Here is an 18967-nt window from a genome sequence, read left to right as displayed (position 1 = left end):
GTGGTCAGCCAGTGCCCTCCTCCCAGCACTGGACCCTCACCAGGCTCTCACCATACCCACGCTGCCCGTGTCCCCAGGGCTTGCTGCAGGGCTGTGCCGATCACTGCAGCCCAGGAGGGACCAAACAGTCCCAAAATGAGCTGGTGGGGCAATGGAGTCTCTGATCAGTGGCTGCAGCAAGCGATGGAGGCTGCTGGCATTGCTGGTCAGGCTCCTGGGAAGGGTCAGCGTTGAGAATTTACATTTGGGATGACAAACACCCAGGAAGAGCCAGTGTGGCCACGGGAGGCCCATGGGGGTGGCCCCTTGGGAAGCAGCTGTGGACTCTCAGAGGCATCTCTTGCAGGCAGTGCTGAGCTGCCTCTTGCACTCTGAATCAGAGCACTCGGGCCTGTTTTTTGGGGCCACCCTGAGCAGCCCTCACACGGCAAAGCACTCCAGTAGCGTGCAAGCAACGAGGACAGCCTTGCACGCAAACCCTGAGAGCATCTTGTAAACATCCCGGGGCCTGGATGCTGGGAAGGAACGGAGCTGTGTTGGTTTAGGTGCTGGGAAACCCTTTGAAAGCTCTTTGCTTGCTCTGCCTCTGTGTGCAGCTGCATCAGCTGTGCCACCACTTGCCAGTGACTCTTGGATGCTTGGGGGTTCATAATTCATTTATATTTTTGTTGGAAGCTCAGTCAGTTTTGGTTGTTGCCCCGTCGCAGGAAGTTGCTCTGATGAATGACTGGGGTGGATTTCTCTTCCAGAGGAACCCAGGCTTAATGTGGGCTTTCTGTGGACATCTCTGTATATCAATACTGCTCTAATTGTCCATGACATATAGTCTTGGCCTTTTTCCCAGACAGTCTAAATAAATCATACACTTCTGCTATAGTAAATAGTCTGTTAGAGGAGATGTTATAGGCTTACAGCCCTCCCCCCTCCCTCCAGGAGCTTCTTTTCTCTGCCTCTCATTTTCCATGTACTTTCCATACCAGTGAGGCACCTGCTGCCTGCGCCTGCAGGTCTGCAAGGACAAAGTGCCCAGTGTTGCAGCTCCCTCCAGGTTTGAGGGGCTGTGGTGGCCATGCCCAGAGCCCTGCTTTGGACTTGGCATCTGCCCTCGACTGAGCCAAGTGGAGCTGGAAAGTTTCCTGCCCCGCTTAAGAAATGCTGGCATCGCACACTGGCAAAGTCTTTGTTAGTATTATTTACATCAAGAGAATGCATAAATAAAATAGTTAATATCTCACAAAAAATACAGGTTCTGTTAATTGGGCGTTGCAAACGAAGCTTTGTGTGCTCAGGCTGGGCAAACCTGCACAGAGGGGACAACTTGGGTCCTGCCAGGTCAGTGCAAGGGACAGCCCAGGAGGTGACATGGCCTGGGAGTGCAGGGGTCTCCTGGGGCAGGGGACAGGTCACAGTCCAGCTGAGTGCTCCTCCTGGGAGAATACGGATGTGTACCAAACTGGAAGTGCAAACCCTGCCGGGGCTGACAGTGGAAAGGTGAATCACAGGATGGGTAGGAAGGGACCTTAAAGCCCATCTCGTTTCAACTCCCTCACCATGGGCAGGGACACCTTCCACTAGACCCCGGTTAGTCAGAAAACTTCCCGGGGGAGAAAACCCCAGAGTGCACACCGAGCCGGTGGGAAAAGATGCTGATGTGCACAGGAAAACCCAGCAGGCAGGCATTTTCCTTTTGGCTGCAGGAAAATCACCCCAGGAGCAGGAACACGCGTGCCCGGCGTGCCCGGGGGCTCAGACGCAGCAGCAGAGCGTGGAGCAGTCGAGCCTGGCGGGGGTTCCGGCACTCCCGGCCTTCTTGTTCTCCTTGGGCAGCAGCAGCACGAGGGCCATGGCCAAGGCACAGTGGTAGAAGCTGTGCACGTAGGTGTAATCCCACTCCTGCAGGCAGGGAGAGCGCAGTGAGAAGCGGGAGCAGCGAGGCCGGGGGCTCACGTGAGGTGCGCAACATTAAACTTCTACAAGTAGCCAAAAGGAAGGGAATAAAAAAGATTCCTGAACCTTCTGCCTCCCTTTGCTGTCAGAGAAGAAAGGATTTCCAATGAAAAAAAAAAAACACCTAAAGCAAAGTGGATTTAACACGTTCTAATTTGCACATTTCCCAATTCTTGAATGAAGTGTTTCATTACCCCGCAAAGGACGCGGCGGCGAGGCCGGGGCGCACGGGGAGGCGGCTTCTGCTAAGTGACATTTTTATGTTCTGCTAGAATTTGCAATTACTAAATGCTTTGAAAAATAATCCTTGGGGATGCCTGTGAGGTTGTATCTCGCAGCTCCCAAAGCACAGAGCAGCTGTAACGGCGGGGCTGAGCGCAGGCACGGCCGGCAGCTCTGTCAGGGGGTTATCGCCTGCCCGGCGGGACACACGGACCCTTCGGAGCAGGACGGGGGGACTGGCCAGCGGCAGGAGCAGAAGGATATAAACACAGGAATAAGTGCCCCTGGGAGCCACTGAGAGTCTTTTCTTTGGCGTGAGCCAGCTCTGGATCTGGCTGTGCCTGGGTCGGATCCAGTCCCTGCCGCGTCGCTGCGATGTGTCCTTAAGTCACCTGTGCCCAGTTTCCAAAAAACCCTGCTCGCACTTGACAAAGCCATTCTGAGGACCACGTGTGCCTGAGGAAAGCACATCCCATGTCCTTGTGAATCACTGAAGGGGGAAAAAGAAACCAAGCATCACTCTGCTGTGACACCTGCCCCGAACGGACCAGGGGCTGGCATGGGGACAAGCATGGAGGGACCATTGTGCTGCTGCCAGACCCCAGCATGCCAACCCTGGAGCCCCATGCCTGAGCTGGGGTTTGTCCAAGGCTGGATGCAGCCCAGTGATGTGGAGGGGGAAGTCTCCTCTCCTGGTGATGTCCCTTACACCTTGTAAAGCCGGGGAGGGTGAGTGTGCACACAGGTACCTCGAAGAAGAACCTCAGCATCAGTGCCAGCGCCCCAAAACAGAAGCCAGGACCGATCTGTTGGGTGTAGACGCTCCTGTCAGGGTAGAGCCCTTTTTTCTCCTTCATCTTCTGCAGCTGGGAGGAAGGAGAAGCACACCAAGTGTATTCACCTGGATTTAGCTGGCTGCTCCAGACTCATTCCTCATAATCATACTGGTTTTTTAATATTCAGTCCCAAAGCTAGCTCAGGGAGTGTGTGCCCTCACAAACCCAGTCTCTGGGAGAGCAGATCTCGGCATAGCATCTGCAGACTGGAGGCTGCAGGGTGCTCCCATGCCTTGGTCTCCTCCTTGCCCATCCCCTCCCCGTGGTAGCCACTTGCTTTTAGCTGCAGGCTTAGTGAGAGTTTATAATTGGGATTTGCACCACTGTATTTCCACGATGCTTGGCACCATCTTTCTGCAATTTTTATCCCATCACTCCTTGCCCACTCCTGCCAGTGGCTTCCCCACCCTCCTCCCAGCTGGGTCCACAGCACGTGCTGTGAGTGGGGCACAGATTGCTGCACTCTGCCCGACTGTCCCAGCTGGATTCAGGCAGACTGCAGACAGATTCCTCCCCACTTTATCACCGTGTTTTATCCACATCTTCCCCAGATCTGGGGCAGTTCACCAGATCCCTCTGCCTCTGAGTAGCTGTAAAAACTCCATAAATACGTTCCTCCTGATTAGAGCTGCAGGGACAGGAGGTGTAGTAGATTGCTCAGACCAATCAAATCTGGCATTTATCACCAAGGCTGCTGTCTGCCTGCCTTCTGCTCAGGTTAAAGGAGAAATGCTGTTCAATCACTGTGAGATCGAGAGCTGGATCTTGAGGAGGAAATCACTGGCACAGGTTGGACTCCTCCATGCAGGGCTCAGCCCTTTCCCCACCAGGAGCATCCCACAGAGGCCCGTCCCAGTGCCCTGCCCCACGTACCCATTTGACAGTGATCACCAGCACGGCCGTCCCGATGGGGCCCGAGTAGACGCCGTAGCCCCAGCGGTCATGGTAGATCCTCACGGCGATGGTGAGGACGCCGAACATGACGAATGTCGATCTCTTGGGCTCGTCAAACTCTGCCAGGGCTGAGGGACCGAGCACAGGGAGCATCAGCTCATACCCCCCTTTTCCAGCTGCCCCCCTAAAGCCTTCCTGGGATCTGCCCTGGGGACCCTCAGCGTTCCATCCGTGTCTGGTTTCCCTTCTCATGTCACGTTGCTGGGGAAACTGAGGCACATGGGGCAAAGTGAACCCTCCTGAGCCATCTGAGTGGTGGGTCCAGGAGCTGATTTTAGGGGTTTATTTCAGTGTTGCACAGGGAAGCTTAAAGGAGATTCCCTACCTAGACAAGCTGTGGCTGCCCCTGGATCCCTGGAAGAGTTCCAGGCCAGGTTGGACTGGGCTTGGAGCAACCTGGGGTAGCAGAAGGTGTCCCTGCCCATGGCAGGGGGTGGAACAACATGATCTTTAAAGTCCCTTCCAACTTTAAAGCACTCTATGATTCTATGATTTCCCTTTTCCCTGACCCAGAATTTAGAGGTGACTGCAAAGACCCTCATGCCCAACAAGCCCCCAGTCATTTCCTGGGTTCATCCTGCATCTCCAGCCTTCCCAAACTTGCCAGGTCACTCTGGCACAGGCTCCATCAACCCAGTGCAGTGGGACTCCCCTGCTGGTGCAATGGGGTCCCGGCCACGCCGGCACCTGCCCGGGGTTTGCAAGCTGGAAGTTGCCAGTGTGAGTAAATTATTAGAGGCTTTTGTTTAGCACAGAATGGGGTAATAACTGATAAAAGTTATGGATCCCAGTGGGCTCCATGCTTTTCCAGCTTGCACAGCTGTGTTATGGCTGTCCTGGATTTGCATTCCGGGAAGTTTGCCCGAGGGTCTGCGTCCGCACATGTGCGCTCGGGCTTTACAAGCCACAGCGAGAGGCTTCCCTGGGCTTCAGTCACCACACCTTCCATGTCCTTGGATCATGCTTTTATAGGGAGTTTGGCTAAGGGATAATGTCCGCATTTTAATCTCTGTTGTTTCCCAGCGGGTCAATATTTTAAACCTCGTAGTCCAGGATTTGTATTTTTTCGCGAGGTTTTTGAACGCAGTAATGAAGCAATCAAGTTGAATTTTGCTGCAAGGAGCCAAAGTGTCTGGATCAGCTCTGCCCTACCCTGACACCGCTGTTATCCACTGAAAATGCCCTTTGGAAATGATCTGCCTCGTTGCCTTTTCTAGCTGAGCAGAGAGAGCACTGAGGTGCCGTGAGCAGAGGGGGGTCCCCTTGGGACTCGCATTTTGAGGGGACAGAGCCATTTCTAAGGGCAGTATTTTCCCCACACATTTCTCCCTGCATGGAAAATTTATCCTACTGCATGCCCTGGAAGGGGGACGCTGCTGCATCCCCACAGGATGAGCCTGCCCAGCTGAGAGGTGTTACCCTGGCTTGTGCTGGGCTCTGAGGCTGCAGGAACCCCCATCCCAGCTGGAGGTCCTGCACCATCCTTGGAGCCCTGAGGGGCAGAGGGGAATTTTGTGGGCATTTTGGGGCTGTACATCAGAGTGCTGATCCCAGCTCATCATGGGGAGAAATGGGGACTCTGTCTGGAGTGGGCACTGGTTAGAAATGGTCCAAATTTTCAAGCAAAACTTTGCTGTTGGAATATCTCTCTCCCCTGAACCTGCTCTCTTCTCCCTCCAGCAATACTCACATCCTTCCAAAAGTCATGGTGACAAAATGGGAAAATGATAGGTTTGAACTTTTTGTCTTTCTTGTGTTTTTTTCCATTTTTGTTACATTCTGTTTCGGTGGCAAATAAGGAACAAAATGAGGAAAAAGAGAGTGAAGTGAATGTGGGAAAAGGAAAACTGAATAACAGGGCAAGGGGTGGGATTTATAGTAAAAAGGAAGTGAAATAAATTTCTGCTTTTTCTGAACAGATCTATTATTCCCATCAGCCCAGCCCAGGCTTTTGATAAACCAGGAAGTTATATTTGTTTTGACTAAACACTTTGATTCCCATGCTACCAAGGGAAGTGGCAGATTCTGCATTTCTTAACGTGCCTAAGTGAGGCAAGACAAGCTGATGGGCCCAGTATGGGGAAGATGAGGAGAAATGGAAAATTCCCTGGTATATGAGGTTTCAAACTCAGTCATCTCATAGCCTTGTCCTGCCTTGAACTGCAGCACAAGGCTGCCAGAGTGTTCTTGTCATTTGAAGGAGATAATTCTGCTGTTGTAGGGACATGTGGAAGAGCTGGTGCAGGCAGAGGAACACCCAACCACCACCAACACCAGGTGCCACAGCTCCTTATCTCCAGGACCAAAACGTCCCCAGCCACCACTCAGGACAGTTCCATGTCTGGACCCCGCCAATTATAATGGCTTTCCAAGGTGTTAATGATACAAAACTGGATTAATCCATAGCACAGACTGACTTCCACAAAGGACAATTTCAGTGGCAGCTCGGGTGGAGCTCAGAGCGAGCAGCATTTCTGGGGACTGTGCCCACTGACTGTCCCACCAGCCATGCTGACAAATCCAGCCCCTTTCTGCCAGCGCTGGAGCTTTCAGGAGCCACAACAGAGCAGTTCTTACCCATCAGGGACACCCAGATGGACAGGGCTGTTCCGTAGATGCTGAAGTACTCCAGGATGTCGTAGCGCATGAAGCACAGCACTGATAACCCGGGGCCGTCACAAACATGGTAAAACTATTTAAAAAGAAAAAAGTATTAGAAAACCAGTTTTTTACCCACATACCAGTAAGGTAAAGGCTCTTATCAACTGGTTTGAAATAGTGTAGCTGCTGAGAGAACAGCCAGCCAGGCCAGAACAGTGTCAGCCACACCAGGATCACTGATATGCAGTAATGAATATATTTGAGTGATAATGTCATCGTTCCCAGTTGCAAATTGCCCAAGAATCAGCATTCTTCTCTCTTAGTACAAACTAAGACAGACTTTAATTTGCCTCTTGGCCAGAATTTGCAATCTGATGACCAAGCTGCTTTGAGCCGGGCACTGGGGGACGGCCTCTCCAGCCGAAGGAGGACTCTGGGGTTGTGGTTTTAATTGCGAAAGATTCTTGTAAAACAATTCAAAATGAGTGTCCTGATGAAATGTGTATGGATGCCAGGTCACTGTCCAGGCTAAACAGGGTTTATATGGCCAGACTCTGCATACTGGGGAATTCACTCATTAGTGCATTCCCTTAAAAACCACGGTTCCTGCCCATTAGCTCATTGATTAGGTTATTTGCAAAAAAACCCCATTGTCATGCAACATAAATGCAGACCACGCCAAGAGACATTTTCCAGTGCACTCAGAGGAATGCTCCCAGTGTTTGCCTGGCTCTCTCCTTTTCCTGCCAGCCCTCAGCCCTGCAGGTTTTGCAGTGGCAGCACCAGCGAGCTCTGCTGTTCCTGAAGAAGTCCCTTCTCCGCTTGGCAGGGCGCCCTTGGAACGCTGCTCGCTGTCCTGGCCCGGTGGGGATGCTGATATTATTTATAATGGGAATTGCTGCGAGCCCTCTGGCTCGCTGCAGCTTCTAGAAAAGATTGCACCACGGCCATAATTCTTTTCCCTTCTTGCGTTTGGGCTCGGGGAGTCTGGAGCCGGGGGGAAGAAAGGGTGGAAGACAAAGAGTGCGTTCCTGGCCGGCGTCGCGGCACTTGTCTGCCGTGGCCACGCGCTTTCACTGCTCTGCTCAGCTCTGCTGCGGGAGGAGGAGTGGGATGCTACAAGAAAGGCAACAGCAGCAGCTGCTGCCCTTCCTACCCCCTCCCCACCACGCTGGCAGCTGCCTCTCCTCCTTTCCCTTCCTTCCCTTCCCCACTTTGCTTCTTCAATCTCTTCGGAGAGGACCTGTTCCACCTCCTGTCGAAACACGTGCCAATTTTCCTATTGACTTCTCGGGGAGGCGGAGCAGACACAGACCCAGGGCAAAATGAAATTGTAGATGTCTGGCTTCCCTGGGGAGCTGGGCTGGGCGACTCAGGGATGTTTTTATATTAACTGGTCCTGTGGTTTTAATAGAACTGGCAGAATTTCTCCCCCTGCATCATGCTTTAATCAGCTCAAATGGTCAGGGATGTTCTCTGGATCCTTAATAGGAGAGCAACCTGGTTCTGAGCCCTGTGAAAGAGCTTTTCACACACAAAAGTTCCTCTATCTACTCCCTACCTCAGTTTCTCTGTACAAGGAATGTGCCAACCCTCACGAGATGCCTTGAGATGGATGGGGATTAGTGGGAAATGCAGTATCAGCTGGGTTCCTGAGCTGTTTCCCTCATATTCTTTAGCAGATCATTGCCATGTAGTCAAACAGGAGATTTTTTCCAGTGGGAATGCTGCTCTGGGTGCCTAGCTGGTGTCTGTATGGAGTGACTTAGCAGGCATACAAAGCCCAGGGCAGCACGTGGCTGGGAGCAGGAATAGGAATAGTTTGTATACGTACAGACATTTTTCCACTTGTTATTTCCACACAAAGGAAGGCCAGGGAATCACAGCCGGGTAGAACACACATTTCAACCCACAAAGGGTTAATAATTATTTTTCTTAATAGCTCAACGGCATGTTTTAGTCTCTCCTTTCCCAGCGCAGAAACTCCCCTGACTCCAGCATTGCTCCCATCCCCAGCTGGCAATTGCAAAATCAATAATTCGACTACTATGCGCTTTTGGCTAAAATGACAGAGGCAGAGCAAGAGATTCTGGAGGCAATTTAAAGCCCAAATTCAGCATGGCCACTTAGCAGCTGTAAAACAAAGAGCAAAGCCAGCTCCAAAGCATTGCAAATCAGTCAAGGCTCTTTGCACCCAGACCTTCTCCCTAACCTCATGGTCATAAAACACCACTAAATCTCTGTAAGACCACACTGTAGGACATCCTAAACTGGAGAATCAGCTGCTTGGCACCACACACAGTGGGAAATAGCTGAAAAGGGATATTTTAGGGGTTGTACTGGCTGCTCTTGGGTGAATCAGCTTCCCAGTGGTACGGTGGGCATTTGGGGGGATAAAACATGCAGGGAGAGGGGAAATTGGGACCTGCTTACCGCCACGAAGAACATGGTGAAGAAGTAAACCATGGCTTCCATGTGGAAACGCCGCTTGGCCGCGATGCTGATGGTGGGGAGGAAGACCAAGGAGCTGAGGGTGGGCAGAAGGAGCTTGGCCACCAGCGAGCCCATGGGTGCCTCGTGGGCCGGCGGCTCCCGGGAGCAGGGTGTCTGTGAGCTGGGCAGGAATGGTGCAGAAAGCAGCCGTGGGGAGTGTGCTTTAACATTTAAATGCCCTGCGTGGCAGGAGGGCTGCGGGCAGGGAACAGCTGCCACCGCCACAGCCGCCGCCTTCGCTCCCGTCTCATCCCGAATTCTTGACGCAGCCGGCGGCTCCGGGCAGCAGATGCTTTGTGCCCCCAAAATGGTCCTGGGTGTTTCTAAAGGAGTAAAAGGGAAAGTTGTCCTTGCACACCTTGTGCTGGGTGTTGGAGTTGGATTCACGGTGGGTGAAGACTGTGGGTTTGCTCGCTCCTCATGGGGACATCCCACCCCTGCATCCCGCTGCCCCGGTGCCGAGCCTGGGTCCGGGCTGCTGAAGCAGTCCAGCAGGGAAAATCCATCCTCTTTCTTGAGGAAGTGGAGGGGCAGGCACTGATCTGTCCTCTCTGGTGGCCGGGGATAGGACCTGGGGCTGTCCTGTGCGGGGTCAGGAGCTGGACTCGATGATCCCTGAGGATCCTTTGCATTATTTTATTACTCTCTGCTCTGCACTTCCACGAAGGAAGAACTGGCATGGGGCAGGCACCAGGGTTTTTCGAAACAGTGGGATGTATCCTACTACCTTTATGTACTTGAGAGATACACACCAAGCTCCAAACCTGCCTTTTATTTCCCCACGGGGGCACACGAGGAGTGGGTGCAGACATCGAGGAGCTGGCGTGGTACAGCACCCAGCGCCTGCTGCCGGTGCCTACGTGCCCTCGGTGGAGTTCAGCGCAGTTAGATTTCCCAGCCGTGCCCTCAGCCTTTGCAGCCTGGCCACCTCCAGGAGTTCTGTCTGAAATTCAGGAGCCGAGCGTCTCCGGGCTGGAGGAATTTGAGCGGATTGTCGTGCGGCGCAGAAAAGCTGGAGGAAAGGAAACCAAAAGCCAAGCGGCGTTTGGGCTGCTAATCCACTCAGTGGTTCTCTCTTTTATTATGACTTTTTATTATATCGCTGCTGCTCCCCCCCTGCGTTAATATCTTTTCCTTGGAGCCTCGCAGGGATTCTCGGCATCCTTTCGGCACAGCTGTTCCCGGGACACAGGGAGCAGGAATGCTACGCTTGAGCAAGCGCCTTTGTGGCTGCGGCTTTGGGGAGGAGGGTGGGAGCTGTGATAGGAGCCACCATTTCTGGGGCTGATAGGACGGGCTCGCCTGTCCCCCGGGAGGGGGTCTGGAGGAAAGACAGGCACGCACGGATAAAAAAAAATCCTCTTTAAACCACTCCAGTACGTTGGAAAAGGCTCTGGAGGGGGAGTCAGGGTGTGTGTCTGTGCAGGGAAATGGTACAGGGCATTAAAGCACTGACTCTGTGCCGAGAGCCTTCCCCGGGGCACGGCTCAGATGAGCTGGGTAGGGCTCCCGTTTTTAGCTGATATTGCAGGAACCGTCCACATTCCCTGGCTGGCTGCAGGCAGCATCCCTCCGCGGGATGCTGCCCACACCACATCTCCAGCCGCCCTCCTGCCTGGGCAGGCTATAAACTTACCACAAAACTCTGCAAAACTGAATCTTGACCAATAAATATTGAAAAACTCTGCTGTCCCTATTTCCAGTGAAAATGAATCCCTCCAAGCCAGCACATAAATACCCTGATGCTCCCCAGGTGTCCAGCCCTGAGCTGAAAGCAGAGCTTCAGCACACCCCAAAGTACCCTGCTCCTTTTCTGGGCCATATCCTCAGATGAATCCATTATTCTGTGCTATTCCTGCATGATATGCTTGGACCAAGCAAAGTGCTGTGGGGCACAGCAGGGCTTGTCCTCAGGGGGGTTTTGGGCAGATTTGGGGTTAAGAGGTTGCACAAACCCCTCTGGATTCCTGGCTGTGAAAACAGCATCTGCCCTGCTTTTGTGGCCGTGAGATGGGCGTGTCAGAGAGGTGAAAGCACAGCTCAAAACCTGCTGCTGAGGACAAACCTCCACGTCTGGGTGCCAAGCAGCCCCCACACCACTCGCGAGGACACAGCAGTTGTGCAAAAAGGACATACGAGGGTGGTGGCTGTGCACAAGGCAAATGGCATCAGGTGAAAAATACCATTGGGCAGTTGTTAAATACATCCCCCTCACCCCCAGTCTTTGCCCAAAATCCAGCTGGCACCCACTGGAAAGGAAACCCCGTTGGCTGCTGGATGCAGCAAGTGCCAGCCATGGCAGGCGCTCCCCAGGCAGGGAAGTGTTGGAGCTCTCAGGAGCAAGAAAACATTCCACAGGTTGCTGGGGTTTTATTCTTTCTTATTTTTTTTTTCTCTCTCCCAGCTGCACACCCTGGGCTGGTGGTTGGGTTGCAGCCAGCGCTGTAGGCATGGGGGGGAAAAGCTCCCAGCGGGTTGCACACGTGTGTCAGCTCTTATTGAAAAGGAGCCCCCAAAATAAACGGGGAGGAGAGGGGCAGGCAGGTGGTGAGCTCCTGGCAGGAGCTGCTGCTGCTTAAAAGGTCTTTGTTCAGGCTGCGAACGCTGCGGTGCAGACGTGGGTTGGGCAAACCTTCCCGGGAAGGAGCCCAAAAAACAAAGGGCCAGCACTTTGCTCCTTCTTTCCTAAACAGGTAGGAAATGGAGAAAGAGCAAATTTTAGCTCCTGCGTTTAAGTGCTGCTGGAAAGGGGATTTTAAATCTGCATTCCACAGGGCTAATTTCGTGTGGACCGGCGTGCACGCAGGAACGGTGATATATATGGCTGAAAAGTGGCTCCCAGATGCCAAACCCAGGTTCTGGTATGCTGTCCTGGATCCTTCCAGGGTAACATTAACCATGGCTTTCTGCAAGCACTTCTACCCTTTCAACTCAGACGTTGCAGTGAAGGAAAGAGACACAGAGAGTTTTGTTTTATTTTTAATATGAGGGTGATGGTTTGAAAGCGGTGTATGTTGGAACAGGGGATGAGGGGGCTGTGCCAGCTGAGAGTATTGAGAGTATTTTCTCCTTGGGATAAGTATGGGATGATCTTTCCTCTGCCTGTGGTGTAGACTGGGTCGGAATTGAAACCTGCTCTGTTGCGTGTCACCAGTCACTGCCAGGCTGGGAATACTGGTGACAATGACCCAAAAACAAAGAGTGAAGCTGCAGTTCTACCCGTGGTTGCAGTTTGAAGGGCTGCGATGCTGCACTGTTTCTTACCCCTGCCATCACTTCAGAGTTGATTTTTTCATCCCCACAACCCTTCAGCTTGTGCACTCAGATGGTGAGAAGCTGGGTGGTGGCCTGGTCTCAGCAGGTTGATGTGGCAGAGCCCTGAGGAGCCCTGAGTGATCTGACCAGCATGGCACCATCCAGTTTGTGAAGATTTCCTGTCTTTTTTTGATCAAGAGTCCTCCTGGTGTGGAAGCACCTGGTGCAGGAGTGGAGCAGCCCATGGGCACGAGTCCTTCCCTGCCCGGCTGCAGAAGGGATGGCAGCAGCACCTGGATAAAAACACCTCTCCCCACCCACTGCTGCCTCTGGTCAGGGCTGAGATCCTGATGTGGGGAACACTTCCTGGCCAGCTGGAACCCAGACACGGGCCCTGGCACCAGGGAAAGGAGCCCCATAAAGGCAGAGCCACCGGCTGTGCTGGAGCCCTCGCTCGGCCGCTGCTGCAGCCCCAGCTCTGATCACCCAGGCCCAGCCCTGCCAAAGCACCTGCATCCTTCTCATTTTATTAGTGGAATAAATTGCCACTTAAAATATCCATTCTCCCTAAGGCCTGGCCCCATCTGAGGCAGCTTTAGCCGAATACTTAGCCTTAAAAAAAATCCCCCTTCCTGTCTCCCTGTTGAATAAACCTATTATGCCTGTTCCTCACAGGTATCCCTGCTGCTGTTTTCCTTAGGGTTTTTTCACTCTTCCCTTTCCTCTCAGCCCTGTCACAGCCTGTGACAAGCATGTCACCACTAATGATAAAGACTTCTGATTTCTTGCCACCAGTTTTCCATCGCTCCTATCTTTGGGGTGTCCCAGCGTGGCCCCCCACTGCCAAATTCATGGAGGCAGTGCAGGGGTTTATTGCTCATTTCATGGTGTTTAATGGGTTTTTTTTTTACAGTCATAACTCCTGGAGCCCAGTAACGACGTTGAGGGTCTCAGCTCTCACCCCGTTGGTCCAAAAAATGTCATTTTCTGCAGAGAAACGCTTGAAGTTGTGATGCTTCAAGGCTCAGAATCCAAAAAGGGAATGAAACCAGTCTTAGGGTTTTTGGGGAGTCTGACTCACGGATTTTGAATGCCTGTGGTTGGCAGGGCTGCATAGCTGATGGCCCTCAGCACAATACAGCTCAACCTCCATGTCAGACTCATTCCATTCAAAGAAAAGCCTTTGTACTTCTTTTTCTTCAATCTCTGCATAGCTAAAAATTCGAACCGAGCCTGACTGGCCTGGAAGCTCCTCCAGGTTCTTGCAGGAATGTGTAACCTTTGGGGAACAGGTAAAATTAAAGTCTGAGCAGAAAAAAGAGGCTCTTAAAAGCCCTTGAAACTCTACAGCGTGACCGTACCTGGGGTCCCTGCGGTCGCTTGTGGCTCTCAAACTGCCCAGAGGTCTTTTTCACACGAATCTGATGGCGAGAGCAGCTCGGTGGCTTTGGCTGGTTCAGTTTGACTCAACATTTTGCAAATCTCCTCGGATGAAACCCTCACGCTAACACGACATAAATCAGCCCCGTCCCCAGTGCGTGGGGACACGCAGGGATGAGCTGCCTTGCCCAACACTGCGCCGCAGGTCACTCTGCAAGGGGCCAGCTCTGAGGAACACTGCTGCTGCCTCTAAAGAACCTTTCTTTAGAAGCTGACCTAAATCTTTTGGTCTCCTCTTGCTTGTTTTAGTTACCCAGTGGTGGGCCACAGCTGCAGCTCTTGGCTGCCAGGGGGTTTTGGGGGCTTTGATCCCCTTGGAAAAGTTGTGGTTGAGCAGGGACCTCACACACTCCATGGATGGCTTAAATCTGCCCATGCCACCGCAGTCTGGCCTGGAAATAACTGGTGTAGCGGTGCAGAGGTGTCAAACAAATGCATCACTTTGGCAGTCGGGCTTAAAAAGGAAGAAAACCAATCAGTTGTCTCATCTCTGAGGGAAGATGGAGCTGCTGGGGCGTCCTGGGCCAACAGACTCCTGACCACGCTCACGCTCCTGGACCTGGGCAGGCGTTTTGGGGGGCCTGGCTACAGCAGAGCCATCCCATCTGCTGTGCCAGCACAAGGGCTGAGCCAGGAAAGGGCTGGGAAGTGGTGCTGGAACTCCATATCCATGACTCTGGCTCACCAAGAGCAGGTCCTGTGGTACGGAGTTCATGGAGAGCTTATTCCAGGGGCTCAGGGGTGCTGGGTGGCAGCTCCAGCGGGTCCAAGGGCTCATGCTTGGGTCAGGATGAGAAAGTGTCCTGCCATGGGGAGCACAGGGAGGAGGTCAGCGTGTCCTGCCTGGATCAGAGCTTGCTGTCACTCTCTGCTCTGGGCCAAGGAGGGAGATCCCTCTGCCACGGTGAAACTGCCCCAGCAAAGGGATCCCCCAGGCCTCCATCAGTCCTGATCCTGCAGAACCCCGAGTTTCTCCGCTCAGCTGAGCATCCCTGGCTCCCACCAGCAGCACCAGTGCCCGGCCCAGCGCTTTGTTGAACTTTCAGCCAAGGAAACTCCTTTCCTCCACAGGCACTTCTCTGGCCAAACCAGCAGCCAGTCGCCGGCAACGCTCCCCCGACTGGAGAAGGTTATTTTGGAGTGTCTGTCGCTGGTTTTTTTTTTGCACTCTGAATTCTGCACGGCACCGGTTTGGGATGGAAAAGCCTGGCAGCTGCCTGGGGCAGGGCTGCTCTGTGTCCCTCGGGGTGGCTGTCAGAGTAAGAGCCCACCGTGTCCTGGGGCAGTGCTGGAGGTGAATGCCCAGCACCCGGGTTGAAGTGCAATCCACCGAATCCACTGAAGTGCAGGATGCAGGGAGCAGAGCTGCATAAGGGACTCTCATCCAAATCCTAAATTTCCCTGGGAAAGTCCAACACGAGCCCTCAGTGACCGTCCCGGGTGGGAAAGCCTCTCGCTGTCCATGCAGGTGCATCTTGTCTCAATTTACTGCGAGCCCAAAAGCAGTAAATAACATCTGCAAATCATTTCGAACGCTCCTGCCAAAAACCGGGAGATAAAACCCGCTGTTGTCTGAGCCTGGCCAGCCGTGATTAATGCTGTACCTGCCGGCAGCGGCACCCACGGCCCCGGGGCTTTGGGGACAGCGCTGTCCCTGGGGATTTTGGGGGAGCAGGAGTTGAAGCTGCGGGGTTTGGCTGATGTGGAACTCGTGTTTCGGGTCTGCTCTCTGCTGAAGCTTGTTTTCGGGGCTGGTTCTGCTCTCATCGAGGCGATGGCATCGCTCCTGCTGATTTCACGGGGCCGGGCCGGGGCTGCGTAAGCTGCGCTGCCGCGGCCAGGGATAACACTGTGATTTATGGGAGCAATCAGTTGCCACTAGGAGCTGGTTAGGAATTTTCCGATGAAACGGGGATTGCGTCAGAAACCGCTGAGTCATCTCAACTGTTTCATAGAAAAAAAAAAAAAGTATATTAAAAAAAAAATCCTTTGGCTTTGATGAACTTTTGGTGAAGTACAGACTGAATGTGTCTCGCCTGCTGCCGGCTCCCCCAGCCCTTGCCTCAGGATCAGCATTCCCACCCTCTGGCATTCCTCCTCCAGCCTGGGGCATCCCTGCAGCAGGACGGGGTGCGGGGTCACCCAGGGATGGGATCTCCTGGGGTGCCACCTCCTGCCCAGCCCCAGGGCTGGGGGGATGCCGGGGCTCGCAGGGACCCAGGCTGCTCTGGCGTTTTCAATGTGAAATAATTCGATGCTTTTAAAACCTCTCGTGTTCAGACTTTTCCCTCCTGGTTGTTCCAAAACGGAAAGGGTTTTCTCCTGCATGTCTCGGGCTGGGATATTTTGAAATGCAGGAGCTGGGTGAACTCAAGTGCTAAATTTTCCCAGTGTCCTGGTCACAGCCAACCGATGGAAAATTGAAAGTTGCAAATCAACCTGGCTGGGTAAATTAGAACAGGCTGGCAGACATTTAGCCAAACAGAAAAGGAGACTTCATTTCCCATGTAAATTTTTTGGGACGGATTCTCTGTCACACAGACATCCCTGCGAGGACTGGGTCCAAATTCACAACGCCGTGGTTTCTGCAGGGTGCTGGGAGCTGTGAGGGACACTGTGCCCCATGGTGGGGGGACAGTCACCTCAGGGCCCTGCAGATGGGTGCTCCTGGCCTATGGCAAACTGTGACAGGGCTGAATGTTTTCACCAAAGGCCAGGAGCAGGCAGTGGGACAACCTGCAGTGATGGCCTTGAGTGCAGTGCCCCGCTGGGAGCACTGGTTTTGCCCTGAGCAGGGCAGGTCTGGGAGGGAAGGAGGAAAGGCTGGGGCTGAAGCATCTCTGGTGGGACGGAGGAATGGTTCAGGTGGGCAGCTCAGAGCTGCTGGGGTGTGCACAGGAATGTGTGTCACCACATTTGACATGTACAGACCTCAGAGAACAGACTCATATATCATATATCAAATATAGGTTGCACACACTGTAGCTGTGGCCTTCTTCTCCCACAGGCTTTTCTCCCTGACACACAAACATGGGTCAGACACAACCTGTGCTCGGCTGTGCTGAGCCGGGGGGTTTGTCTCCATCCAAAATGGCTCTTGACGTGCCCCAAACCGATTTTCTGACCCCATTTTCTGCGTGGCAGAAAACTGTTTCAAGCAGCAAGACTGGCAGCGAGCTTTAGCAAACAGCACCAAAAGCACAGGACCCTGAGGATTTGGTTCATTTTTCAGCAGGAAGTGAAATTCAAAGCCTGGCAGACCATATCCAGCCATTCCCCCGGCCATCCCAGAGGCAGGATGTGGCTGCACACTGCCCATGGAGGTACCGGGAGCTTTTTGGTGGCCTGCGGTGATGGGGTGGGAGGAGGGGAGCGGGCAGCCGGTACCGTTCTGCCGTCCGAGGAGGGGAGCGCAGCATCCTCCAGGGGTGCCGGGGCTGGAGAAGTGCGAGATCCTCCTGGGGGTCCTGGGGAGGGGAGAGCAGCATCCTCCGGGGACTACCGGGGTAGGGAAGTGCAGCATCCTCCCGCGCCTCCCGGGGAAGGGAGCGCAGCATCCTCCGGAGGGTGCCCGGGCAGGGGGGAAAGCGGAGCATCCTCCCCGGGGGATAAGCGGAGCATCCTCCCGAGGGTCCCCGGGCCGGGGGAGCGCAGCATCCTCCCGAAGGTGCCCGGGGGGGCCCGGCGCTGCGTGGACCAGCGCGAACGCATGCGTGCGGTGCGGGCTCCCCCCGCCTGTGCCCCCCCGGTCTCGCCTCAGGAAACCGGCTGGCGGCCGCGGGCCGGCGCCGGGGGAGGCGAGGGGTTAACCGGGGTGGGGGCATCCCGGGCCGAGAGGTGTGAATTCCGCCCGCTCTCCCCCCTGCCTCCCCCCCGTCGCCGCTATAAGAGCGGCCGGCGCGGGCTGGGGGGAGCCACTGCGGCGGCTCCTCCTCGCTGGAAGCCCCGGCGCTTTTGGCTGCCCTTTGAAGTCGGAGAGGGAGAAGGAGGGAGGGAGCGTCTGGGGCCGCCGCTGCTCCGCTCCGCGCCGCCGCCGCTCCCGCCCGGCCCCGGAGCATCGTCCTGCCCGGCCCCGCCGCCGTCAGGTACGGCCCGTCCCGTCCTGTCCTGTCCCGTCCTGTCTCACCCTGTCCCGTCCTGTCCGTCCCATCCCGGCCCCGCGGGGGTCTCATCCCGCCGGACCCTTCCCCGCTGCCCGCCCCGCGGCGATGGAGCTCCGCATCCCGGCTCCGCATCCCGGCTCCGCATCCCCGCCCCGCATCGCCCTCCCGCCGCCCGTGCGGGGCTGCCCCGGTACCGGCTCCGCGATGCTGCTCGGCGACATCCCTGCCCCCTCCCTCAATTTTCCTCCTACATTTAACCACGCAGCCCCGAGCGCCTGTAGGATAAACTCCGAGCGCGCTCTGGTACTGGCTTCGAGTCAGGAGTGTCTGGGAGCCTTAATGAGAACCAAGTGTAAGGCAAGGCTCAGCCACCTGTCCGCGGGATCCCCGGCCAAGCGCTCCGGGCTCCCATTAATCAATGGATCTGCCTCTTGGAAAGTCTCTTTAGCATGCTGGACCTCTCCCCCAGGGCGATTACAGAGCGGATTTGGGGACCTGGAAGCCTTCTGGTAATTTTTCTAAGCCAGGCAGCAAAGCAGGGTTGGTATTGCCGGCAATTCTGTGATTTCAAAACCGCTACAAAAACCTTTGCAGTGAGGAAAAAAAAAAAAAAAACAACCAAAAAAGCCCAAAAAAATCGGGTAGGAAAGAAGCTCTTTATATTGCAGGTCTGCAGTCCTGCCCTTTCTCCCCAGGAGCAGCACCTCTCCCACCCCCCTGCTTCCCGAAGATACTGTCTAGCTGCTTTTCAAGGGAAATTAGCTTAGGGGAGGATATTTTTTCTTCCTTTTTCTTACGGACATGGGCTGCTTTGATTGCCTGGAAGCATGATTTCCTGAAACCTGCTCCTTTCTGGCTCTTGCAGGGAGGTTCACAATAAAACGTATTGTGGTTTTGAGCTGGGTTTTATTTAAGAAAATGCCATTCTGGGTTACTCTCTTTCATGAGGCAGATGGAGAAAGAGATGAAAGGCTGACACTTGGGATACCTAATTTCTGCTCTTTAATTGTGGGTTGTGTCTTTTCTATAAGAAAATTCTTCTCCCCTGGGAACCGGGGGGAATTGGAGTGGAATAAATGAAAAAAGGAGAAATAACAGCTGTTAATTGCATTTTTT

General features: G+C 54.1%; 2 protein-coding genes and 1 long non-coding RNA gene across 10 annotated transcripts in view; 1 reads left to right on the top strand and 2 right to left on the bottom strand.

Moving 5' to 3' along the window:
* Positions 1–1182: 1182 nt before the first annotated feature.
* On the bottom strand, positions 1183–9349 carry MYMK (myomaker, myoblast fusion factor). The gene is made up of 5 exons (XM_010397797.3): positions 8994–9349; positions 6537–6651; positions 3879–4027; positions 2919–3035; positions 1183–1893 (listed from the first exon to the last, which is right to left on the bottom strand). The coding sequence occupies exons 1-5, from the start codon at positions 9126–9128 to the stop codon at positions 1747–1749; spliced, it is 663 nt and encodes a 220-aa protein (XP_010396099.1). The 5' UTR covers positions 9129–9349; the 3' UTR covers positions 1183–1746.
* Positions 9350–13323: 3974 nt separating this feature from the next.
* Positions 13324–18967, bottom strand: part of LOC104688339 — a 6038-nt gene continuing 394 nt past the window's right edge. The window contains exons 1-2 of one of the 2 annotated variants that reach the window (XR_751668.4): positions 17136–17416; positions 13324–15692 (exon numbers count right to left, since the gene is read on the bottom strand). This is a non-coding gene — a long non-coding RNA (uncharacterized LOC104688339). Of the gene's footprint in view, positions 15693–17135; positions 17417–18967 lie in introns of those variants that run through there. The other variant, XR_002045169.3, reaches the window with a different exon arrangement.
* The window catches only part of ADAMTSL2 (ADAMTS like 2), a 27957-nt gene continuing 26787 nt past the window's right edge, over positions 17798–18967 (top strand). For all 7 annotated transcript variants that reach the window (XR_005603234.1, XM_039561554.1, XM_039561553.1 and 4 more), the window contains exon 1: positions 17798–17833. The gene's annotated coding sequence lies outside the window, so the exon portion shown is untranslated. The remainder of the gene's footprint in view (positions 17834–18967) is intronic.

This window comes from Corvus cornix, chromosome 17 (genome assembly GCF_000738735.6).
Source record: "Corvus cornix cornix isolate S_Up_H32 chromosome 17, ASM73873v5, whole genome shotgun sequence".
NCBI classification, from domain to species: Eukaryota; Metazoa; Chordata; class Aves; order Passeriformes; family Corvidae; genus Corvus; species Corvus cornix.
The sequence above is the reverse complement of the archived record's forward strand: the minus strand, read 5'-3'. Positions and strand labels throughout refer to the sequence as shown.